At 42.3% G+C, this 27095-nt stretch overlaps 1 protein-coding gene across 3 annotated transcripts; it reads right to left on the reverse strand.

The window, feature by feature from the left end:
* Nucleotides 1-1502: 1502 nt before the first annotated feature.
* On the reverse strand, nt 1503-20351 carry ZNF131 (zinc finger protein 131). 3 transcript variants are annotated; one of them, XM_063320648.1, is made up of 8 exons: nt 19961-20351; nt 15721-15859; nt 14146-14247; nt 13188-13332; nt 9793-10156; nt 9468-9690; nt 6835-6965; nt 1503-3705 (listed from the first exon to the last, which is right to left on the reverse strand). In XM_063320648.1, the coding sequence occupies exons 2-8, from the start codon at nt 15842-15844 to the stop codon at nt 3043-3045; spliced, it is 1752 nt and encodes a 583-aa protein (XP_063176718.1). In that variant the 5' UTR covers nt 15845-15859; nt 19961-20351; the 3' UTR covers nt 1503-3042. The 3 variants fall into 3 exon arrangements, with proteins under 3 accessions (XP_063176718.1, XP_063176717.1, XP_063176719.1); XM_063320647.1 differs by having other exon boundaries at nt 9468-10156; XM_063320649.1 differs by lacking the exons at nt 13188-13332; nt 14146-14247; nt 15721-15859; nt 19961-20351 and having other exon boundaries at nt 9786-9924.
* Nucleotides 20352-27095: the final 6744 nt, after the last annotated feature.

Genomic DNA, 27095 nt, shown 5'->3' on the forward strand with positions numbered 1-27095 from the left:
AAATCTAACTGCACATTACACTTTCACGATACTCCCTGTAAAAGACATACTTTAACCCTTAAAATAAGCAACCGAATTAAACATCTATTGAAATGTTTTCTCAATTAAAATAGTAATGAGTTATGGAATTTGTGCAAAAGAGTACCATATTGCGCACCATTAGCTATTTAGAAGTTCTACTGAAGGCAGGCAAAACAAAGCAGACGCTGCAAGATCCTCCTCTAGTGACTATTTCACAAAGGGCTGACATCCAGTTTCACCCTCATACACCTGCAGGTGACACATGTTTTGGCTCAGGAAGACTGTTTTTGGGGTGTGGGGGGGAAGCAGCTACTCCTTTCTTAGTTGCCTGAATAACTCAGTGGTTCTTGAGCTACTGAGCAGCTTCCTTTCCCCTCCCCGTTCTACTTTCAGAAAGTTTATGGCCTCCCATAAGTATTACATGTAAATCTAGAAGTCCATCCCTAACCTCCATCTCAGTGCTCAATTTTATTTTATACCCAGACACACCTCACGTTTTTTTTGTTCATTCCCACTTATCCATTTCTCACTGCCTAGACCCCACTGCTTTAGCTGATTAGTTTCATTTGTCGTAAGTTCAAGCATTCACCCCATTGCAAGCTACAGACCGGCACTTGCATAACGCAGGGCTCTGGGATCAGCAGTTTTTAGAGGGAAAAACACTTCCAATGGTGCACAGGTAATAAGGACTTCAGAGAGGTCTGTGTGTCTATACAGCTATTTGGGGCAGAAAGAGGATGGCAAGGTGGCTGCTCCAGAGAGCAGCCAGAGCTCCGAATTCCCTATCAATCTTCCCTCTTCCACTATCGGCTGTTGCAGTAAGGAGGCATGAGGGACTCCACCAGTGGGAGGAATTTGGGTTTTAGACATTTGGGAAGGAAATTACAGGGAAGAGGGAGTTGCCAAGGGGAAGGCTGGAGTTACTGTTGAGGAGAGCCTTTCATCCTGTCCCTCAGGGCGAGAGAGGGATTGCTCATGTTACCACCATGCTCCCACCCAGGCTCAGCAGGAGTCTGGATGGGGCAGCACTGGGCGCAACAACAGAGCATCATTTCTCTCCTACCAAATTAATGACCTGTTGCTGAAAAGGGGAGATCACACAGAACAAAGAAATAGTACAGCTATGCTCCAAACCACAGCTCTGCTACCAATTCCATGTAACATACATCGCACTTGAATTACCTAAAAGTTAGTTTCATCAGTTAGACACACAGCCAGATTGTTCCTTTAATTCCACGGACACAGACCTTGTGTCTACATGCACAAATACCTAAAAAAGTACTTACACAGCTAAGCAAGCAGGCCTGTCTCCTTGGCGTTATCAAAAGATGAGCTTCTTACCAAAAGACGGGTAAAAATACAATAGCCAACTTTTACTTTCATGATTAACATTGGGCCACATTCTCATCACTCTGCACAGAAACTCATCATATATTACTTGCATCTCAGAAAACAGAAAACATCATAAAAAAGAATGCATGTTACATTAATCAAATTGTTTGAAATTTTAATTGAGATCCATGTTTGTTTTGCAACAGTTTCTTGAAGGCTACGATGAAACACAAGAATCATTTTGAACGAGACTAAATAAAAGCACAAATCCCAGGAAATAATTCTGCATTTGGAGAAGACTGAAGAGAAAAGGCTGGTTTTAACTAAGATCTACAGGATTACCAAGAGCATTAGGGAACATCTTTGCAAAAACTCCTCCCTGCAGTTAAGGCTTTGAAAAGAAAGCTTTTCAGAAGTGTGGAGAACCTCTAATCTCAAGGCAATAATTGAGAATTAGAAGTCCTTAGCATCCTTGAACATACAGCTAGACAAATATCTTCTAAACAAATCTAACTTTACAGTAAAGAGCTATTAATCATATTAAAAATGAGATTGATTCTTACCACTGGGAGCTGGCACTGTAACTGCCGCTCACTCAGTTGTTCCTAATTTATTGGAGGAAACAAATAATGCAACATTTCATGGTTGGTATTGTTTTATTGTCTAATATTGATTAAATTATTTACAGTCCTACTTTTCAATCCACAGTTTACCACTCATACCTATGGCTTTATGTTTATCACATCTTTGCATCAAGTGTCAGAATTTTGTTTAAAAAAACAGGAACCTGATACCATATAGACACGTCTCCTATATATTTATGTTTAAACATATTAATTTTCAAAAATGACAATTTATAAAAGAAGAGTCTGCTGGTAGCTTTCTTCCAGCTCATGTTTACCACAGATTCTACCGAGCTTTTCCTTTTTAAAGTGTTCCTTTTAGAGTGTCCTGCTGCCTCCACATGGAATCTGTTTCCTCCCTCAGCCCCCTGCCTCTAAATTTAATGCAAAAAAAATAAAAAATCAGAAGCTGACAATTTTAAGCAAAAATATAAAGCGCTATAAGATTACCTACATTGCCTTTTACTGAACTAGGTTCTTGGAACACTCTAGGAACTTTGTGGAAATTTAGCCAGTCAGTGTTGAAAAGGCACAGGATTTTTGTGCTCAGAGACCTCCAGCAACAATGTTTTTCCCCCAGCCTGAAAGTTAGGGACTGCTGTTAGGACACAGCAAACAGTCTGATCCGAAAATTCACAGGTACCCAATTGCCAGTTACAACAGAACCCACCAGATTTTACTGATTCTTCTGCCACAGACACTCTGCAATTCTACAACAAGAGTTTGCTTCTGTTGCAAGAGACAAAGAGGTGAAGTTACCCCTACATATACCCAGGGATGGTGTAACAAGGATACAAGCTATTCATTATTAAAATCCTCGCAAAGCTGTCCCCGTCTGTGGTAATTTCTGTTCCATGGTATTACATGAATGGGAAAGTTATTTTTTACATATGAGAGAAGTTTAGTTTTACATGAAGAAAGCTAATTTTGGTCCACTTGTCCAGCTTCCTAAGGACATATTGGAAAGCATATTGGAAAGGTGACCATTCACGGTTCAAAAACCAATGTAAAAGTTAACAAAAATAATTTGGTATTTCATTCCTAAACCTGCAGTGTCGTCATTTTCCTACTCATCCACCTTTTCATGCTGCGTGTCCACCAACTGTTGAGTTTTTAAGTCTTCAGCTTGTTCGTGATCTTCCTTATCTGCATCACCTACTTGATTAGGTTCCTTTTCCTCTGCTTCTCTTTGATCAACACTTTCATATTCTACTTGTTCAAGGTCTGTTCCATCTATAAGTTCTGCCTGAACTTCTTCCATCTGTATTTGATTTACATGCTCAACATGTAGCTGCTCCACATGAACTTCAGCACCTTGTTCAGTCTGAATATGTTCAACTTCCAAGTAACTAATTTGCACCTGTTCTTGCAGTTCATCTATCTGTGTGCCTTTCACTTGATTGTCCTGTATGAGATCCTGGTGCATCTGTTCCACAGTTACCTGTGCAGGATCCACTTGTACCTGAATTACTGGTAGGACATGAACTTGCTCCACTTGTTCTATTATAGTCATTGATGTTACTGGTTCAGCTTCCACAGCTTCCACTGGAAGAACCTCTTCTGCCACTATTCGTTCTGAAATATTGTGCATTTCTTTGAGATGCCTTCTCAGCTCACTGCCTTGCATAAACCACAAATCACATAGGGTACAGTGGTTGGGTTTGTCACCGGTGTGTATTACCAAGTGATCTTTGAATTGATCCCAGCTGTTAAACACACTGTTACAAACCTGAAACAAAAGATACAGCATGTTAAACAGTGCCAACAGAAATATGACAAAGTACAGTGCCTATTTCACATCATGGCTTCACAATTAGAGGTAAAAGCTGAGAAGTCAGCTTCAGATGAACAGAAAACCTGGCATTATTAATGCTTAAGAAACAGTGTGCTACTTTGAGTTGTGCATACACAGGATATCTACAAAATTTATAAGTCAGTACAGCATTTGAAAGTTTTCTTATTTTAACCTTATATGAAATTCACACACACTATGACACCCCAATAAATGTCTGGTGCTAGAGTTTTGGGTTGAAAGCCATTTATGTAATAATACTGTACAATGAAATTATAATACAAACTGTCCTTTTACTGAAGTTCTAGATGCAGTACCACTAGCCAGCTTTTCCTTATCAGCTTCCATTTGCTCATGGCATCGTGAGGTCTAACTGGCTAGACTGAACTCTCACATTTTGCCATTTCAAAAAAACATGTGAGTGATTTCAGCAGATAAAATCCTCTTAAAACGCCATCCCTTTAATTCTTTTCCAGCTAGAAGTACCGCCTCAATTGCGGACACCCTATTTTCACAAAGCACATGAGCACGATTCCTTCTCTTCAGCTGGCACAGAGGTAAGTAGCCTGAAAACAACACATAGAGACTGCATAAATGAGTGAGGTGCCAGGGTAGAAGAGAGAGAAGAGTGGGGAAGAGTCAGCCTTGGAGTAAAGAAACAGGCTCAGTAGTCTTTGTCCATGCAAGCATTCTTGTCTGCAGAAAGCAGCAAACACACATTTCAACACCCCTTCACTTCTTGCAAATAGTTTTGAAACAGAATGTCCCATCTCCTCATAATTTTCAGCAACAGCACAGAAGGATGATATGAGTATCTGGCAGGGATTAACTCAAGAACAGGTCTGTGTAGTGCAGCTGTCTCCAGAACTGTAGTGCAGTATCTCCATTTTGCTGCTGAAATCTGTTAAAATGGATAAATGGATTTGTGATGCTAGTGCCATGCTTTCCACCCCTACCCCCCCGCCAAGGCTAACAGTGTAGAAAGAAGTTGTGCATATACTTCTTAAAATACTAACCTTATAGATCAGCACTCAAAATTACTTAGTCATACAGAGAATCATAGAATAGAATCATAGAATGATAGAATGTGTTGGGTCGGAAGGGACCTTTAAAGGCCATCTAGTCCAACCCCCCTGCAGTAAGCAGGGACATCTTCAACTAGATCAGGTTGCTCAGAGCCTCATCCAGCCTGGCCTTGAATGTCTCCAGGGATGGGGCCCCCACCACCTCTCTGGGCAACCTGTTCCAGTGTCTCACCACCCTCATTGTAAAGAACTTCTCCCTAATGTCTAATCTAAACCTACCCTGCCCTAGTTTAAAGCCATTGCCCCTCGTCCTATCACTACATGCCCTTGCAAACAGCCCCTCCCCAGCTTTCCTGTAGGCCCCCTTCAGGTACTAGAAGGCCCCTATAAGGTCTCCCTGGAGCCTTCTCTTCTCCAGGCTGAACAACCCCAACTCTCTCAGCCTGTCCTCATAAGAGACGTGCTCCAGGCCTCTGGTCATCTTCGTGGCCCTCCTCTGGACATGCTCCAACAGGTCCATGCCCTTCTTAAGGACATACATAAAGGTAACAACTACTGGACAACTACTGGTAATGCCCAAACACGTAATTATTGTTCTTGCCATGTGGAGCCTAATTCAGTACTCAAGGCATACACTGAAGAACACAAAAGTGCTCATCAAAGAAGCACGATTTTGTTTTCTCCTCTTTGTTCAGTAAGTCAAGATTTATTTATTGAACACTATTCAAATTTAGTTCTAAAGAGAGAAAAATTACAGAAAAATTTATCCAAGAATCGCTGTAGCTTCCACGGGCTGAAGAAACACTAATCCACATTCACAACATCTGTGAAAGGATGTGGTATCAATTTCGAAAGAAAGCTATGACACAAAGCGATTAGTTTGAAGGGTCACAAGACAAAACATTATGTTCAATGAATCTATTAGGTACAACTTCGTGCTATACAGTAATTCTCACATTTGGAACAAACTTGTCTTTAAGACAAAGGTATGCTCCCAAGAATTAACTTCAGACTAGCATAACAACTAAATGATGAAACAGCATCAGTGAAACTTCCGATTAAATGATTTGATTAGCAACACAAAATTAATTATCTCCTGCAATTATCTCTAGCAACACAAAATTAATTATCTCCTGATTAATTATCAATGCTTTCTGAGAATAAGATCACCATCTCTTTTGGAACAAATAAAGCCAATATCCAGCGGTTTTCTTCACTACACAACCCAGCTTAACCTCAAATGACAGCCATTCTGTGAACAGAGTAAGGTGAGAGCCTTCAGGGAAAAAAAGGGGGAGAGTGAAAAAGAGGGGGAGAGAGAAAAAAGAGCAAGAGAAAGAAAGAGACAGAGCGTGCAGGAAAAAAGTGTGTTCTTTTGAGACTGTCACAGCAGTGGGGCAGCAAAATGGCAAATAAAAACAGTACAGCCAACCTCAGCTCTTTCATTTTCTAGCTTTTCAGAATCAGCTTTTAAAAGCTAAGTAAGATTTATCTGAACAGCTTTTCAAATGTTAGTTATGTATAGTGACCAAATGCCATAGCTATCCATCTACAGCGCTTATATTTGCTTAGAAGACATTACAGATTGTCATCGTAAGTTGGAATGACTTTCTAGACAAATATATATTGGGTATCAAACAGAAGAATAATAAAATAGGAAATAAAACAGCACTTTGTATTGCGGACTTCAGTGAAGCATGTTCACAAGCGGGAAAGGCCTAGGTCAGTGCATCAAGAACCTTGAAAGGGAAGTAGAAAGATCAGTAAAATGCAGATAAAAACTTATCTACCCATAAGAATCTCTCTGATTATAAGTATTATGAGGCTCCATATCAGTAATTCCGTATTTTAAATGGCACTACCTAAATACAAGAATTTATCTGTATGTTGTGGTTGAATGCGATCCTTATATTTATTTTACTAAAAGTAGCTCTTAGAGACATAAGCCCCCTCTCGTTGCCTTTCCTGCTCAGTACTCCCACACTGCCTCAGCATAGGAAGGAGACGTCTAGCCTCAGACTGTGCTACTTCCATTACCCACCTGACACTCGTACAGCTTCTTTCTTCCCTTTTTAGCTCCAGCTCCAGACTGACAGGCCGTCAGGTGACATTTGAGCGTACTATTCCTAGCGAAACGTTCATGGCAGTTCGGACATTCAAATGGTTTTTCACCTGGTACGACAGATAAGGAGATTTGTAAGTGTATAAAACCAGCCAGTTTTCTGTGAGCTCTCTCTTCTTCCCCTGCCCCTCTTTTGTTCAGATTGATAAAGATGTGGACAATTGGGTTATTCTACAGAAGAAAGACATTGTATGTAAACTTTACTTAGTAAATAAAAGGGTAAAAACCTAATGTGGAGTCATAATTATCATTTAGAAAAAAAAAGTAACAATTCCCAGTGCCATTTAAGGTACACTTAGGTTGTTATGGAAATTAGATTACTATTCTGATGAAATATCTTAAGGAAATAGCAACTATTTATCTTTTTTTGTCTGATAATATTTACAATTAAAGAATCAACATTAGTGAACATATGAAGTGACACATTAAAGAAGGAAGTACTTAAATAATACGAAGTTTTATTTTCAAGAACAATAACAGTTTATGTTTGAGAGCTGAAACTGAGCTCCAGAAAAAGAAGTTGGCATGGAATGACCATGAAATACCAATGCATCAGTATTAAAACAAACACACACAGACCTCGTCCCCCCACTAAAATCCGGTGAAGAGAAAGCACAGACGGATGTAAATGGGAAAATAAAGGAAGATAAAAATTCCTTTTAGTTTGGCTACTTCATTTCAAACCCGGTACCAAACACAGAAGCCAGTTAAGCACAACAGCAGGGGAGGCTGAAAACAGGTCATTTCCTCTTTTTCACCCCAAGTAGTATATTGTTATTACTGTCATCAAGTAGTAACAAAGAACAACTTGTATCTCTGTTTACTAATTCCATCATGCACAAACACAATGAAATTCAAGGAAATTAAAGTACAAAAAGCTAGGAACAGCGCGTTTCTTCTGAAAGTTTGATAATTAATCTGTGGAGGTACTGACACCAACATCACTACTGAAACAAACATCTTAATGAACTCCAAAAGAGTCCGAGACATTTCAGTGAATAACATAATCTATCCTAGCTAGTCTGAAAGCCTGCATTTTCAGGAATGCAGTGGTCATTGACTATTGAGATGGAAAGCAAATAAACCTGCATTTTCAGAGGTCAGGATATTCAGAAATTCCTAATTAGCTTTGCAAAAGAAATCCACAGGAGCCAATAATTCTCACTTATATACCTAAAGGCTACAGGAATATGTTAAATGGTGGGAACATTCCCCTAGTGGTTCCAAAATGCTGTGTTTTTGGAGACTGTTGTACAGGTAATGCAGAGGATGCTGAACTGCCATCAGTCTTGCAGGTGAAAAATCATGGACTTTGCCCAAGCAACCAATGGATACCACAGAGCAAAACCCACACCACCGACCTTCACCTGCACTGTGATCTGGTCACATTTAAATAGTTACTTGGAGCAAGACACCAATCAGGGACAGATTCATTCTATTCTTACTCAGATTCTTCAGTAATCCCCAACATATTCTACTGAAAGTGTCTGAAAGTGACAATTCAAAGATAACAGTGGCAATATCCAAAGACCAAAAGACATTGCCTGACTTCTTGCACAGTGCAAGTCAACGCTGTGAGCTGGGGTGCACCAGCCACAGCAGTGATGGAAAACCCAGAGAGCGTGCCAGCTGTCTTCTCTCCTCTCCTCTGAGAAACACATTGGCAAGCTGGGGGCTAAACTCATCTGCCAAAAGTGACAACTTGCTTCTCCTCCCCGTGTGTCATCAACTATGAGTTTAGCCTCATCTAAGTGAGATTTTACGAAGAAGGAGGGTTTTGGCCTGATCTAATGATTATCTTTTTCTCCCTTTATGAGAATGGGTGAGATTTCACTTGCCAATTGTAACTCACAGGACAGAAATTCTGACCAGGATAGTCCAATATTGTGCAGGTCCTTTATAATCTGACAGTCACAGGAAGGAGATATAAATAAATATTTTTATTTATAATAAATATTATAAATATTTATTATATCATAATATATATCGTATTATTACATAATAATATAAATATTATAATAAATAAATAAATATTTTTAACCCAAAGAAATTCATAACAACTAACACAGTGACTTTTATTTGCCTAATATGAAACAAATACCAAGGATTTCAACCATAACCATAAAACTACCATATCATTATGTAGATTGGGATTAGAAAGAAATAGCAAACCTAGTTATTTCTTTTTTCCCACAAATGCACCGAAGACAGGCATTTATCTAATTAACTTCTTGTGATCATTTATTCAAGATACGCAAATAGAGTCCATTTATTCACTCCTATGGAATATGTTATTTGCAATTCAAAGTACACTTCCTGTAAAACACATTTTAAATTTACCAAGAATGGCAAATACCTTGATTAATTTTTACTAGGAAGTTTGTATACAAATTACTGCAGTTAGAGGGCTTTAGTTGTAACTAGAAGCCAAGTATTTCTAGCACTCAGGACTTGTGTTCTCTTCAGCATATTCTCTATCTCCCCTAAACATGCAAAACCCCTAAAATGCTAGAGCCAAGGCCACAAGGACAGGACTATAACAGTGCTCTTACCTGTGTGCTTCCGAAGGTGTTCTTTAAAATGCCCAAAGTGGTCAAACTGCTTATCACAGTACTGGCATATATGTATTTTTTTGCCAGGTCTTTGCTTCTTGCTGGCACCACCTTCATCAAGGTGGTAACAGGTGAGGTGCTGTTTCAAAGCACTTTCTCGTAGGTACCTTTTATTGCATATGTCACACTTGTAACTCTCAGTAGAGTGTGTTTTCATGTGTTCCTTAAAATGGTAAAACAATTTAAACGAACGGTTACATTTCTCACAGTGGAATAAATTGTTCACGTGTGACAGCTGAAGTTCCACAATTTCAATACCTTCTACCTGTTTGCACGAGGGATCAGTTGCACTATCACCTTCTTCTTGGATCTGGCATTTTCTCTCTCCCTGGCGATACTTGCTAGTGATATCTGCCAAAAGAGCCAAAGCAGATTCATCCGATGTACCTGTTGTCTGGATGTACTTTATGGATTGCTCTGCAGAAGCTACTTCTTCAAGTGTTTCGATGGTGTCATCTTCTACTTCAATCGTCCCTTCTGCAATCTCAACCTCAATTTCAACAGGCTCCGATTCTGCAGATGGCAGTGTTTCTGTGATAACATTAGAGGTTTCAGCTATCTTCCTCTTTTTTGGTTTATTTTTTTCTTGTGTTTGATTTGATTCTAAGGGTGATGAATTTTCTTTGTTCCTGTAAAGCGTTTGCATAAACATGGTTAAGATTCATAAGCACTGACATAACAATTCCTGCCTAATACTGAGCTTCTGCATCCAACATTCCATAGCTGTTTCTCAAAGAAGCTGAATGACAAATGACCACATAATCTGTGTGCGTGTCAGAAGGTAATTTATCCTTAATCTATACTCCTTACAGCTGTGAAATAGCACAGTTAAAGCTGCAGAGTATTTGACTTAAGACTACTAAAGTGTTTTAAACAGCTCTGCTTGAATGATACAAAGCACCTATTAAGAAGAAAGGCCAGTTAACCTAAAGACATAGGTTTATCTAAGAAACTTGTGAAATTCTGCACTTGGAAAGAAAACTTCTCTGAAGGAAGGAGTTCTTTGGCCTGCCTATTCAGAAATAAGATTTGAGTCCTTCCTACGCTATTCCTCCTGGAGTGTGTGCAATTGCTTATAGCGCTTACAGCTTGGTAGAAAACACCACAGCTGTGACTTCACACAATGATTATTATAACAACTTGTACTTCGGAAAAGCACACAGCTAACAGCTGAGGTAAAAATAAAAGTCACTGGGATGTGTAAAGAGCATTCTAGTTCCATTTTCTGGGCTTAAACACAACTCCCAGCTCTGTTCCTGTTCTCCCTGCATCATACACGCACAACCCCCTTCCTCCAAGGTGTCAGGGATAGCGTGCCATCTCAAACACAAACAGAGCTGAGTGGGCCAATGCTTTCAAGTCACACCTTCAACATCATCCACAGCACTTACGTGCTTGGAGGTTTTACTACGGATTATCAATTTTGAGAATGAGTGGCTATCTTCCCCTCAAATCAGACTGACAGGAGTAAGCTCTGCTTTTACCTTCCTTTGCAGCCTGATGAATACTTTCACATAATCTACTCCCTATCACTTTCACATTTTCTAGTAATAGCAGAGATAAGGCTTCACCCAGCATCTGTAGGTTGTTTCAGAGATACATTGCTAATGATCTAACGCGGGATACAGCTTATTAAATTGCACCTGACTCCATTCAGACACAGGAAGACAGAGCAGCTAACCTTAGTTTCATTTAGCCTGGATTTCTCATGTCTAGAAGGTGACAGTTTGCACATTACTGCAAGGAGCTCCAGGATCATGTGCTAAAAGAATAATTTGCTCAGCAAAGAGGAGACTACCATCCTTGACCACATTGTGTGAAACTTTAAATGGGGATACACACATACAACACAACTGCACTTTAAGGAATAACAGTTGTTTTCTTTCTAGTCCAGATTATGGGATATGCAAGCCTTTGATGCATTATACAAATAATTAGTTCTACAACCATCTCTGTTCAACTGAAGTTTCTGAAGTCTTTCAGTCAAAGGTCTGACTGAGGCACTGTATTGCAAGTCTGCCCCTCTCACTATGGAGGGGAAAACAGAGACTGACAGTGGTACTCAAGTTTGTTTTTCTAACAAAAAACCAAACAAATGAAACAAACTCCCACAAAAAAAAATTTCAAAATATATGAACAATGGAAATAACTCTAAGAATAGACTGGCTTGCATGTGTTTTCATTAAGCAAAACACTTGTTTCCATGAAACACAAAAATTACAGTGTTTACTAGTGATGCATAACCAACAAACTGCATAACATTATACAACAGTGGGAAATAATTGCAGGCTGGGCAGTTTAGCTTGATGGATGGATCTGAATCCTGGTTCAACTGCTCTACCGGTGCACACTGACTCAAAGTGAAACTGATTAGAACACTCTTTTTCAGTTTCCAGTTTCTTTTAAATTGCTCAAGCAGACTGCTGAAGTCTGGTTTTTTTCCTGAATAAAAAAAAAAAAAATTATCTTTTGGTGGTACCATGCTTAATCTGAATAATGTCAAAAAAGGGTGTTTGTAGGGCTGCAGGGTAGGACTAGAAATGCACAATCCTATATCTTTCCTATTAAAAAAAATATACATACTTATTCAGCTTTACTTTCAATCCACACAATAAGCACAGAATAAGTAAATACAGAAATAAATGCTTATGTTGAAAACTAAATTTCCAGCATATCATATCACAGAGGGTTTTTTTAAACAAAATGTTAGCTGGCTATTAGAGGAACTTGGTGCCAATGCTGCTTTCCTTGACTAATGTGTCTATGGGGAGATAAAAAGCAAGCAACAGTCTTTCCTTAGTTTGAATGCAAAGACCTTTCAGTGGATCTAGAACAGAAAGCAAAAATAACTGTAATGCTTGGAGCATTTATTGCCCCTCCCTCTGCCTCATGCCAGCAGAACAGTGTAGCATGCAGAAGGAATGAGAAAGTGAGAGCACTTTGTGAAAGTGAAAGGGAAGGAAGGGGAAGAAAAACAGCATGATAGGACTGGCACCTGTTTTTCTCAGGCTGGAGTTTGGCGATGGAGCACAGTTCCTGGTACTGCATAAAAGGTGCCACAGCAACATTTGATAAAGTATTGGTCCCATGTAAAACTGATTATAACAGTTACATTCATTCAAGAAGTTCAAAAGGTTAATTTTATAGAATCATAGAATCGTTATGGTTGGAAGAGACCTTTAAGATCATCAAGTCCAACCACTAACCTCGCACTGTGTTTTGCAGCAAGACGTTTTAAGATTACTGCTTATTCTCCCAGGAAGCTGCATGAAATCAAAACACCAGCACAAGCTTGTTAACGTGGCCTGATTCCCTGAGGCACATCATCACTGTACACCCAGCTCTCAATACGGTGTGGGCAGTCAGATAGCACGGAGCCCTGGTATTAGTTTCCACAAAGTCACAGCCCTATGATGTCTGCAACATTTACCAGCCATGTCACTTGTCATAAAGTTCCAGCCCAAAGAATGTGACATTCATTTTTCAGCCTGTGTAATTATGACCCATATCTTATAGTAGAAGAGTATATGGTCCCACACAAATTTAGGAGGTTGCAGGATAAGGAAGAGCACTGCAAAATACTGGCAGCTGACTCTTGCAAAAGGATTCTTGTAACTCCACGTTTCAGTGTTGGGAAGAAAAAGCAGCTTATGTGCTTACCTGATTTCAAGGGCTTTGATTGCTTCTAACATCTGTAGATATTCAGCTGCTTTCCAAACATCATTTGCTTCTTCCTCACCTTGGACCATTAGTTTTGCTGTATAGGTGAACTCAATTAGGTGACGAAATGCCATGTTACTTACACCTGTATACAGGCAAGAAAAACAACAGTTTCTTTTAGCAATTCCTCAGTCTCATCTATCTGATGAATACTGCACACTTGCTTGCTTACCATTTTGCTCACAGTACTATAGCTCCCAGTTTCATGAAGATGACACCCTTAAAAGGCTCATGTTGGAACAAAAAGTCTACTATAGAAACACATGAATCTGGAACTACAGAGTTATGCCACAGCAAAGATAAAAGAAAAGATAAGATAGACAAAATGCTGTTTGAATAATAAAAAGTATAGATTTAAACACAAAAATACAATCTCTCTCAAGAGACCTCTGAGCAGCATGTTACTACCAGGAGCTGAAATACTGCTCCAGGAATTTGCTGCCTGCCTACCAGGCAAGTATTGCTCCATGTCCGCCCTGCTCTTGCATCCCAGCCAAGGCATCCTCCATTCGCCATCACTGGCAGCCTTTTCCTCTGACCAGAACGGCTGTTGTCAGGGAAAAGATTGTATGTCACACTGTTAGTTCTAGAAACATACAGCGTCTGCCTGACCTCCATTAGCCACGTACTGGGGCAAAAGGAAAGAAAAAAAAGAAAAAAAAAAGGAAAAAACAACCCACGTAACCTCACGCTTCTCCTCCCAAAAGATTTAATTCAAGGCTGAAGAAGAATTTTTTTCCCACTGGTGGTAGCTGCCTCAGAACAACTCAAGAGCTGAGATCTAGAAAGCTAATTGATATGACCAAGCATGTTATGTAAGGCCATACCAAGGATGCTACATTCATTTCCAGTTTGGGCACACAACTCTGAAGGTTTTTATTTACACAAATCATATTACCTTCAATCTCCACCAGGGGCTCCTGAGTGAAATCTTGGAAGAATTTATAGAAGAACTGGCTACAGGCAGCAAGAACAGCCTTATGAGCTTTGAAATGGTGACCTACAAAGTGAGAAAAAAATTTGGTTTAGGATAACAACTTCCTCACTCATAGCGCAGAACAAATGCAGATGCAGAAAACAAACCACCCAGTCTACAAATCTATTCTGGCAGCATACAGTCAATTAATATGTCTTCTTGTAACACAGGATACTACTGCAGCTAGCCTGTCCCACTCATCTCAGGCAGACCCCTGCGGACATCACTGACCTTGCTGAAGCTCTGCAAGTCAATCAGCAACTCAATCACTTACTCCAGTGTTTCTCTTTTCAGATATTTAAGTTACGGGAAATTCCTATGCAAACTTTCTCCTATATGTCTTGGCACCAGCTCTCAGGTTTTATCCAGGTTCTCCTTGTTTTTTTGTTGCTCTTACAGGCTGATGTATTTTATCACCACTTCTGCCAGCGTAAATACCGCTGCAGAACAGAGGTGGTTCTGCTCTGTTCTTCCTGTTTTCCAGAAAGAACTGTGTATTCCCCATCACCGTGTTGCTCTCTCCCTGGCGCACGCAAGAACATTCATAAGGCTCCACGGGACAGAGACAAGAGATGCAACATGGATTAGAACTACACAGCTGCATAGAAAAACAGCTTTGAGCTCAACGCATGGATTTGTTAATACCAGAGCGGGAACAAACATTCAGGATAAATTTTGTGCAAGTGCCGTCAGTCGAACTACAGTAATTTCTGAAGAGTAATTTTTTCTTTATTTGCTTACTTTCTTCTAATCCGGGCTCTGTAGGACTCTTCCTTCAAGTGAGTTCTTGCTATCCTTTTAAAGATCAGGTGGTACTCCTTTAGCTAAATCTGTGTCCTAGTGGACACCTCCTGTCTTCCCTGAAGTCCTCATCTGTTCTAAGACATGTTTGGGATAAGAAGCAACCTGAGGTGATCGATCAGATACCACCTTTTCTAAGGAGATAATAAGCACTTACGTCTCTGTCATCCTTTTAAACTAATATTAATGTCCTTAGAGCACATATAAAAAAAAAAGTGAGTGCTTCTACCCTAACAACATATTAAAATAGCAGCCAGATACCAGAGAAGTAAGTAAATCTTATTTCAAGGTGTTGGTTTGGCAGTTTTTGTTTGGGTTTTTTTTTTTTTTTAAACCCACAATATTTGTACAAGTTCTCTGCAGGCAAACAGTGAGCTCAAGTTAGGGAAAAGTATTTTAACAATGTTTTGGAAATCCTTAAACAACATGTTAAATATAGCACAGCAGTTTCAAAGTGGGTTTCTATCTGAAAATATTTAGCCCCTTTTTTGGAAAAGCAGAAGCAAAATCATTAATCACTGCTGAAGACTCTATTCACCCCGAGATTTTAAATGAAACTCTGCAAGCAACACTGGTACGGAACCAAAAATTTGTTAGCAGCCCAGTCTGACAACTGACCTGTGACAAACCCAACAGCTTCCCAGCACAGCTTTCAGAATTCTCTGTATACCAACTGGTTCTCAGGCCTGTACATACCATCGACAATCAGTGTGATATCCGTAAACTGATCCTGCTCACGTTGTTCATTCAGTCTATCCAAAATAACTTTATAGTGTTCAGGGAACTCCTGGATACATTCCATCGTTTCTTCAGCTTCCATGGCAAAAGGCCTAATCTGCAAAAGATGTGGTATGAGAATAAGAATACTGTGCCTCTCAGTAAATACTATGCACAGTCAGATTAGTATACAAACATGAACTAACTAGCACTTTTCAGGGACTACAAAACCAACTGAAACACTAACTGTCTTGGTAACAGGTTTACCTGATTTTAGCTGACAGGTAGGAAATGGCAGGGTTAAGTATATGGAATATTGCCTTTTTTATATACATGAAAAAACAGTCCAAGTGAGTAAGTGTACCTCTTTATTCTAGAGATTCAGCAGGGACGCACCTCCCTCAAAGCAAATACTGCAGGGATGTAACATCTCCACAGCCAACTATTCAACACCACCACAGCAGCACAATGTCAGAATCCTATATGGTTATTTCTCGCAATTCTACCAACCCACTTGGTGGAAGAACAGTTCTTAGAATGTTCATACTTAAGCCACATTTTGCACCTGGTGAACACAAGATGTTTACTTCCTTTAAATAAAGATGTAATAAAGCAGCACTTTTCAGCTTCTGAGTACCTACGAGTTCCAGGGATTTAATGTGCTGTCACACTCAAGAGCAAAGAGCATCTTCTTTACCCAGCCTTCTTGCACTTCTCCCCCTGCAAAGTGAAATGTTCATTGCCAGCCTTTTGAGAGAGACACGCATGCTCGCAATCTGATGGCCCTTCCTCCCTTACTTATACAACAAAGATAGTCAGGGGCAGGAGTTGCAGAGGTTCTCAAACCTGAAGAGGTTTAGCAGAACTCTGTGCCTGTGGACGAGATGCAGATGTTAGTCTGCTGCTTATGCAAAAGAACCTCTGGAGAGTGTCCAAGTGCTTCAATGAATGCATTTCACAAATTAACTCCAGGCAAAGTAACTTCAGATCTGTGCAGCAGCACTCATCCTCAACTCCCACATTCACATGGCTCACACTGAGGCTGCCACAGAAAAAGCGAAGACATTTCAAAGTCACTTTAGCACAGAAACATTGTTTCTTTTCACAGCCCAACTCACTTTGAAGAACATGTGGTTTCTGAATGAGTCATAAAGGAATTTGAGACATACCCTTCCCTGTACTGTTGTTACACTTAGTATGGACAACAGGAGGAAAGTCAGGAGAGTGACTAGTATCAAACCAAACACGGAACGTAGAGATGGAACTCTCTGGTGTGGCAAAGAAGCAGTTTTCTTCAGGGTGCCGAAGAAACTGGAGAGCAGGTGCTCCCTGACTTCTGGTGCAGATTCTTTTTGTGTGTGATTCGAACTGGGAAGTCCTGAGTACAACACTGTTCTTTATGTGTACTAACCACGTCTGAGCTGATGCCACCGTGCTTGCTAACTCCCCTATGCGGCTGTGTAAATTCTACCTCACCTGTAACAAATACGGGTATATGGGGTTCGACAGAAGTAGAGAGGAGAATTACACAATTATGATAAAGGCAAAGCTATTTTCTTATGACTAACAGACATCAAGTAAAGGAAATTGTGGAGTTCCTGTTTTCACCACAAAATACACTTTCTTGCATCTGTCATGGATTCAGTTGGCATTGAGTTAAAATTTTTACTAATAGCTGGTATAGTTTTGGATGTGAGATGAGAAATACTTTTGGTAGTGCACTGGTGGTTTTTGGTTGTCGCTAAGTTAACAAGGCCTTTTCTGCTCCTCACAGCACCCCGACAGCAAGTAGGCTGGGAGTGCACAAGAAGTTGGGAGGGGACACAGACGGGACAGCTGACCCCAGCTGACCAGAGGGATATTCCACGCCATATGACGTCACGCTCAGTATATAACACTGGGGGAAGAAGAAGAAAGGGAAAGACATTCTGACTTATGGCGTTTGTCTTCCCAAGTGACCATTACGTGACGGAGCCCTGCTTTCCTAGAGATAGCTGAACACCTGCCTGCCAATGGGAAGTGGTGAATGAATTTCTTGTGTTGCTTTGCTTGTGTGCAACGGCTGTTTCTTTACTTATTAAACTGTTTTTATCTCAACTCATGAGTTCTCTTTCTCTCACTTTTACTCTTCTGATTCTCTCCTGTATCCCAAACTGGTGGAGTGAGCGAGCAGCTGCGTGGTCCTGGTTGCCAGGTGGGGTTAAACCACAACAGCATCTCAGAAAAACTGGCCCATTAAGAAGTCATTTTTCCAATAACATGAAAAAAGAAGAGCAGAAGCAACGACTTATGGAAGTCTAGCTCTACCTGCTACCACTGCTTTGCCCAGCAGACGCTGAAATACCTGTCAGGGTCTTGAAGGGGACAGAGGAGAACAGCCTGTCAGGGGAAGGTGAGGTGGATGGGAGCGGATGCTACTGTTGCTTTTGCTTCACCTCATCTGTAATGATGGATCTAAGACAGATGACCTACTGCTCCTGCCTTTCTTCTGTCATCTGGTATTCCATGTAAAGCCTCACATGGGAAGCTATCAGCCATGAACTTCACTGCTTAATTCTTCTTGCCAATTCCTGACACATCATAAAAGGACACATGACTTGCAGTTAAAAGCACAGTTCCTTAAAAGTTGAATAAAATTTTGACCTACAACTCTCATGATTTCCACCTACCCAAATGAAATTTACTTCCAAACTGGATACCTGTAGTGGTATATTACCAAAAACACCCTCAAAATAATAGAGTAACCTCCATGCTACCAAATCTAAGAAACTAAACAAACAAAAAAAAAGAAAAAAAAAAGAAAACATACCACTTATGATAGCTAGTTTATTGTCGTGAATTAACACAGAACTAGTAAAAAGTATGACTTTATTGCATATCTAAATGCAGTTGCAGCATTCATAGAGTATTCTCGCTTTAAAAAACCCAGTGATATTGCAGAAAAAAGCCCAACAGAACAGCATATGTTCAGTAAGAGCATGACTACTCTGGAGGAAAAAGTGAAGGGTAACGGCTGAGAAAACCAAGAAGCCAAGGAAGGCAGCCAGAAGTGATCCAAGTCACCACTTACAAGTAGGCTCATAGATGAGTGATGGAAACTGGACTACTTCAGTTGTTTATGGTGATTTTCTTGGAAGTTGCAGTCAACTACTGATTCAACCTTATCAGCTGGTAGCAACGGATGCATCTCATATGATAGAATCGTATAGTCGTCTAGGTCAGAAAGGACCTTTAAGACCATCGAGCCCAAGACAGGTGTATGATTTGCAAATCTGTCTTTATACCTCTCCCTCAATGAAGCCATCTTATTATTACTGCCCTCCTGGACCACATCACGGACTCCTCGCACTGTAGGCACCAGGCATGTGTTTTCCTTGCACACATAGGAAGGCGGGCAGGCAGCGCGGTGTCAGGGCAATTCCCGGAGGAACAGCCCCAGCACTGGCCAAACCACCGCCACCTCGCTGTGGCCATCTCAGGAACGGGGACTCTGACAGGGGTCTGGCGGGCAACACCAGCGGTTGCTCGCAGGTGACAATGACGTGAGAACTTCTTGTCCCCTTTACAGCCTGTTTTCCACCGAAAGCAGCAGCCGCGTGGCAATGACACCCGCCAACCCCGCGCTCCCCTCGGCCACAAGGCCTCGCTGCCGCCGCGGCGGAGGCGGCCCAGCAGCGGGCCGGGGCCGGGGCCGGGGCCACCCCCCGCCCCTCCTCAGCCGGGCCGGGCCTCGCCGACCGCGCGCGCACCTCCCCTGGGCTTCAGCCCTGGCGCCCCGGTGGCCAGACCCAGCCTCCCGCATCCCCAGCCGCGGCCCCATTGGCGGGCGCTAGTGGCAGTCAGAGCCGCTCCCACCAATCGCAAAGCGGCGGCAGAGCCCGCCCCACTCGGAGGAGCCAATCAGCGCCCGCCGAGTCCCGGGAGCGGGAGAAGGCGGAAGGCCTAGCCGGCGCAGACTGCCCGCCGGGCACGGCCGCTCCCAGACCGCTGCGGGCGACCGGCGGCGGCGGCGAGCGCCCGGCGGAGGCGCTGCCGAGGAGGGGGCCCGGCCGGGCGCAGGCCCCGAACCGTGTGCTTGGCAGCGCCGCCGCCTCGTTAGTCCTTATTACGTCATCAAAGCGCGCATTAAATCGATCCCTTTTCAATTCCCGGCCGGGCCGCGGCCCGGCAGCGCGGCGCTCCGCGGAGCTGGGGGGAGGCGGTTCCGCCCGGTACTCACCGCGAGGAGCCGCTCGCCCCGCCGCGCCCGCTCCGCTGTGGCCGCTTCCTGCTCCCCAGCACGCTGGAAAGCGGGGCGGGCTCCGGCCAATCGCGACTCGCATTCCCGGCCTGCACCGCGCGGAGGAAGTGACGTCAGGGGTCACCTTTCACACGGCGGGGCTGTGGTGGCGCTCGGCGTCTCGGTGCATTTTGGGAGTTGTAGTCCCGGTGTGTGGCCGCACCAGCCGGGGCGAGCAGGCCGCCCGCCCACCCGCCTTCCCCCGGGACTGGCAACCCCCGTGCCGCCGCTGAGGGCCGGGGCAGGGCCGGGAGCCCTGGCGGCGGGCAGGAGGGCTGGCGGGGAGAGTAGCCGTGGCCGGCGCCCTCGGCTGTGGCGGCCGCCGGAGGGTCAGTGCTCGTGGCTGGGGCTGGAAGGGGAGGGCAAGATAAGATTAAGATAAGATTAAACACCGTTGTTTTTCCCAAAACGCGACTCGGCGTGTTCACCGGTTTCAGAAGTGAACCAACGAGTCGATAGGATGAGGAGTAGTGGCTTCACACTGGAAGAGGGGAGATTTAGATTAAATATCAGGAAGAAATTCTTCACTGTGAGGGTGGTGAGGCACTGGAACGGGCTGCCCAGAGAAGCTGTGGATGCCCCATCCCTGGAGGTGTTCAAGGCCAGGCTGGATGGGGCTTTGAGCAGCCTGGTCTAGTGGGAGGTGTCCCTGCCCAGGGCAGGGGGGCTGGAACTAGATGGTCTTTAAGGTCCCTTCCAGCCCAAACCATTCTGTGATTCTAAATCCGTGTAAATGGCCGTTGTAACCCCGTGCCGGCAGCATTTGACTGCCCGCGCTGCCAGATCAGACCCAGCAAACGCAGGGGTACATGGTGATGGCCGTGAGAAACACGTATGTCTGCTCTTCTGGGTGTGCTTTGCAGTTACATTGCTGTATTTTGGGCGCCTGGCTATGCTCCATTATGCAGACTGACAGAATGTTCTGGAAGGCAGGCAGTGGTGGGGCCCGGAGCAGGAACATCCCCAGCACTCGCTGGCACAACTCAACTCTTGCAGGATTCTCCCCAGCTCTGCAGGCTCACTCCGTCACACAGCCACTCTTCCCTGCTGGGCCTGCGCACCACGGTGTTTTCCTTTTACAATTTAAATCGAGTGGTACTCGAAATGAGTATCATGAAGTGGTGTCAGAAGCTGCCCTGGCATGTGGCCCCATAAGGCTGCCGTTCCCTCCCATGGTGCCCAGCTCGGCCCCTCCAGCCCCAAGGCCCCACAGCTGAAGGAGAAAATAGCCGAGCAGCTCCTCACAGCTCCGACCGAGCTCATGGGGTATTTGGCCGAGGTGCCTTAGGAAGAGACAAGTCCTGTCCGAGCGCTGGCAACACAAAACTTCCGATTCTCTTCTAGGCCAGAGTCTTCAGGGGTATCACAAGTCAGCCAGGCTTCCTGCGGTGTCACCAGATGAAAAAGTATTCATCCAAATAAACCAGTACAATAACTTCACTTGTTAGAACAGACACAACGATCATCCCTTTGACAGCCCCTGTGTCCATCACAACAGCAGAAGAGCTGCCGCATGCAATGCCTGTATGTTCTGGGGAGCTTGCCCACATAACTCTTGCAAATGGACTTATTTGTAAACGCTGCCACTTTTCGCTGGTGACAGATCTACACGATTACTTTTGCCATGCTCATCCTCCACTAAAAGGATAAAGGCCTATGAAGTTAAGGCAGCCGTTCAGCATAGAAATCCTGTAACATCAAAACATGAATCACAGACATTCAGTCAAGTTCAAATTAATTTTTATATACTCTGTAATACATAAACTCCTAAGATTCCTCAGTGTTTTATAATACAGTAATACAAGAAACTTGTATCAATGCTGATGGTTTGTAATGTAATATAAAAAAGTTTGAAATCAAATTTATGTCCCTTTTATTTCCTTATGTTATTGCTTAATGGCCTTGCTAATGTGACAATAGTATTGTTTGTAGGTCTGCTCATACAATTGTTTTCGATCTAGGAGTTGTCTGCCACACCCATTCATGTTTTCTGGTACACCGCAGTACTTTACGAATGTTGTTGACTCCTGCATTTAAAAAATACAAAGGTTCCTTTAAAACCATTACAGATGTAAGTTTTAGGTGAAGAACTTTATGCCAAATAGCTTGTGGTTCAAGTTGAAATATTGCTAAGGTTACTGCTATAGGACCAAAATAGAATACAAGAATTAAGTATTTCCGTTCCAACACCTTCTACCTGTCCAGACAAGGTTTCCTTATTTTTCATTATTTATATTTTTTTTCTGATAATTTGCTTTTTTTTTCTATGGCATTTTCCATAGTGTTTCTTTCTTTACTTCTTTTTCCTATGGCTGCACCCTTCTGACTGTACTGTCAGGTTATATGTGAGCTTTTAAATGAATGGCTCATAATTTGTCCTAATAGCTTTTCAAATATAAAATTAGATTGAGGGAGCTGTAACTTTTCAGCTCCTCCTTTGCCTGTCTTCAAGATGGGTGTGGTGTTTCCCAGCACTACCTCTAGGATTTCTGCGAGTTATGTTACAAAACAATACAATTTAGTTGCGAGTCTCAAAATAGCCTGGTTTATAGTGCATTTTATTTACACGAGGAAAAAAATGTTAGGCAAACATCCAAATTATCCGTACTTCTGTTTCAACCCATATTAGCCATTTGTATGGCTAAAAATTCCCTATGTTTTTTTTCCTTTTCCAGAATCTCTGGAGAAATCTGTACTCATTAAGATAACCCAATAAGCCTTCTGGGCACAACATTCAGCTGAGTTTGGGACTAATACCAAAGTGTCAATGTTTTCTTCCAACCCTGGGCTTCTCACGGCAGCGTTAAAGAAGGAGGAGAACACCCAGCCAGCCTGATTGTTGGTAACTAGAAAACTGTGAATCATACATTTCCCTTCTTTAATAAAGAAAACCCCTCTTGTCTGAAGAAATGAAGGCATTAATAAACTGCAGATGTGAAACGAAGAATTCAGAAGGTGTGCTTATATGCAGGATTGAGTGGATGATAACTGTTTTCCAAAAGTGGGTAATTCAGATTACAAATGAAGGTCAGAAGGCGCCATAAACCTATCTTCGCGCAAGGCTGTTCACCTCGCAGCCTGTGACCTACACCCGGCTTGCTGGAGAGTTCTGACTGTCTCCCTAATAGTGTTGAAAGCTGCCTGGTGCGCTCCTCACACACCCAGATCCCCCACCACAGTGTCCCACACCAGGACCAAATGATGCACCCAGGGAGGCGCGGAATTCAGAGAGCTACAACACGGCCTTTTCTGGTCTCTTCCGTTAAAACAAGTCTTATGAAATCACCTGCTCGTTCCTGTAGTGATATCAATCATTTGCAAGAAATCTCTATCAGACGACTCAGCACGTCTCCATTGCACAACGGCTTGTTCTGCTGTGCATGAAAGGGCTTTACTGTCATGCCTAGAGCAAGCCAGATGTGTGCTCTTACGCAAGAGAAAAACATTTCTGCAGAGCCCCTTTCGTAGGTATGCCCCGTGGAACAATGTCAGTGACCGTTTATAATGTTTTAAGGGAAAATAAATATGGGTTTTGCCTCTGACAGAGAGCTGTTCTGGTAATCCTCCTTGTTACTATTTCAAGAGGGAAGGGAAAATATAAGAATTAATGAAAGTCAAAACAATAGCAGTAATTGTAAAACGCAGTGCTTGAAAACTGTAACATGCTGAATTGTGAACTGATGTTAAAAATCCTTAAACCTCACATCTGTGACACAAAGATGTCAGCTTGTTCCTTTGTTATCTTTATATTTTCAGAGGAGGTGCACAGCTAGGACAGGATGTGCGTTTATATCTACTCTATTATCTGAACAAGGTCTGCACCAAATCTGATCTCCTGTGTGCAAGTTTCATATTTTTGTGACCTCACAAAGATCAGCTGACTAGTGAAATCAGGGATATTGATGTCTGGTGAACACTGCAGGAGAAGGTGGTTGAATTCTAGCATTCTTATCCAAATATTTTCCTTTATATTGTTTTAAGTATCTGGAAGAAGAAGCAAGTCTAAGAACCTAGTTTCTTTCAGTTTCATAAAACATAGTGATTTGGATTCTGCGGAATTAGGAGAAGCATGCCTACAAGAATTGTATAATGGCTTAGTGCTTAAATAACAGTAGCTATAAAGTACTTTGCTATTTTTTACTTTTATTCCAGAATATAGAGTCATAGAATTCTAGAATCATAGGTTGGTTTGGAAAGGTCCTTTAAAGATCATCTACTCCAGCTCCCTTGGCTGGGTCAGCACTTCTCTGGGAAACCTCTCAAGGAAAACCTTTGTTAAAAAGTTGCCTGTGTTAAGATAACTATATACCGTGTCGTTTTTGTATGGTTATGCGTTGTGCATCATGTGTAGAAATAACATACATACACATTGTTTATAAAGATTTTGGATATGTAGATATTACCTCTTCCAGAGGTAACCCAGATTTTCACAAGCAAATTGTCTGTAACCTGATTTGCAAAATGGTTTTGTTTTGTGGGTTTTTTTATAAGCAACAGTGAACATAGTGCATCAGGGCATGAAATGTGGTGATTTTTCTAGCTGTCTTTAATAATCCATGGAGACCTACAGAGTCTTGAAAGGATTAAACCTAAACTGGTGGAAAAGGTTTTGACCTAGCCCACTATCAGTGCTGCAGCTCCATGTATTATACACGCAGAAACATGAACAGATAATTTTAGATTACTCCTATCAGGCCACGTAATCTTCCTGGAAAACCATGAACCTGTGGACCATATTATTGCTGGGAGAAATTACATCTGAGTGATAGGTTCACAAAATGTTCACTATAGATGGAAGTTTACTTCAGAACCTGGAGACAATCAGGGAAACCTTTCACATGCAATCAAGACAATATTAAAAGCAATAAAAAGTTGGAAAGATGGGCAAACTAGAAATAATTCTTCCCAGTACCTAAGGGAACATCGTTGTCCTTTGTCGTAGTTTAACCCCAACTGGCAACTACAACCATGCAGCTGCTCGCTCACTCCCCTGAGCTGGGATGGGGGAGAGAATCAGAACAGTAAAAGTGAGAAAAAACTCGTGGGTTGAGATAAAGACGGTTTAATAAGTAAAGCAAAAGCTCTGCATGCAAGCAAAGCAAAATAAGGAATTCATTTGCTGCATCTCCAAGAAAGCAGGGCTCCATGACACCTAACAGTTACTTGGGAAGACAAATGCCATAACTCAGAATGTCCCCCCGTACTACTTCTCCCCACAGCTTTATATACTGAGCATGACATCATATGGCATGGAATATCCCTCTGGTCAGCTGGGGTCAGCTGTCCCGGCTGTGTCCCCTCCCGATTTCTTGTGCCCTCCCAGCCTGCTCGCTCTCGGGGTGCTGTGAGGAGCAGAAAAGGCCTTGTTAACTTAGCGACAACCAAAAACACCCATGCGCTACCAACACCATTCTCATCCCAAATCCAAAACACAGCACCACACCAGCTGTTAGCAAGAAACTCCAACCCCATCCCAGTCAAAACCATGACATCCCGCAAGAACTTTTTTCTTTCTGGCACAGCCTTCCATCCATCAAGGGCGTTCTTCCATTCATCCGTGCAAGGCCATGTGTGCTATGTGGCATACTGACTGCAACTGTGCCGATGGTAACAGCAACTGAACTACTCCCTTTGCAGACACAGGCGGAGCAGCTACCAAAGCACATGTGCTACTGAAAGAGCATCCTTCTGCTTTCTGTTCTGTCCTGTAAGTCCTTGAGACAGGCCTCGTGCACGATCCACACTGTAAACCTCAAACAGTGCCCGAGCTGCTGACTGCACAGCGATTTGCCTGAACAGTGGAGAATTAAGTCCTACATTTGGCTTCAGGACAACTAGGTATCTGGAATCCTGCACGATCCTTTAGTTATATATTTTGTAATTTACCTTGGACACGTGTCTGTGTTAAAGAACCAACAAAAAATTTATCATTAACTTCAAACATTTACAAGCAAGACATCTTGAAGTCTTTGCAAAATGGGAAATATAATTAAAAAGCATTTATTGTTAATTATTACTGTTATTGCAGTCATGGAATCACTTACGCATTTCATTTTCTGGTCTGTCTCTCCTGAATGCCAGCTAGCTGTGTTGGAGAGAATGTTCTGCAGCTTTATTGCCATGGTTTTTAAAGTGCTACAATTTTTTTTTCATGTCCATATTTTGTTTCCTCTTCTTGAGCTCTTGCAGGAAGTTTGGCAATGATCTTGATGCAGGATCAGCACAAATCCCTACTTTGTTTTTCTTCTTGTTTTCTCTTTTTGCTGACAAGAAAATTCAGCTTGCAGTTTGGAGGGCTGGATAAAACGCTGATGGTCAAAGGCAGGTGTGGGAGCTGCTGGGCTATTCTGCCATGAGACAATGACCCTGGGCTCTTCTGCGGACATCACCACATCCTTAAATACAGTTCTTAAGACTGTTATATGCCTGATATGTAAGTAATAACTAGTAAATAATACAAGGCATACCTGAGTAATATTTTGAACGTGTCTTTCTGCCACGAGACAGACATTAAAAATGAAGACGGAGGTCAACTAGAGATGAGGACTTACCAAAGTGAAATGCCAACTTGGGCCTCACCTCTCCTGTAGTTCTACAAGAGTCTTTGCAAATGAGCAGCCTTGCAAACCTCTATTGACTGTAGAGATATTGAGGCATACTGTGGTGACTATTTCTTGTCAGGACCAGGACTCACTCGCTTTTCAAGTTCCACAAGTTGAGCCAATGCCTTAGAACGGGATGAGGAGACTCAAAAGTGGGTATTGCTGTTATTGCCTGTAATTAGAGAACATGATATGAAGCCTGTTCAGTGTGAATTGTCAAACAAGCCTAGAGGTCCATCCAAACACATGTGAATATATGAAATAATGGCAGTGTCACAGCAGCAACCAATAGTGGCTCCTTGAATTTTGCAGGGCAGATTTTTTGTTGTCTTTGCTATTTGCAGTGATGTGGAGTAGTGTGATGGCTTGTGCAGGTGACCTCCAAAGGTGTCCTCAGACAAAATGTCATCGTATCTTCTCTGCTCTCACTTCTCTTTCTTTCAAACACTGAGTTAGTTCCTCTGTCTTGCATT

The sequence above is a fragment of the Chroicocephalus ridibundus genome, chromosome Z, assembly GCF_963924245.1.
Source record: "Chroicocephalus ridibundus chromosome Z, bChrRid1.1, whole genome shotgun sequence".
NCBI lineage: Eukaryota > Metazoa > Chordata > Aves > Charadriiformes > Laridae > Chroicocephalus > Chroicocephalus ridibundus.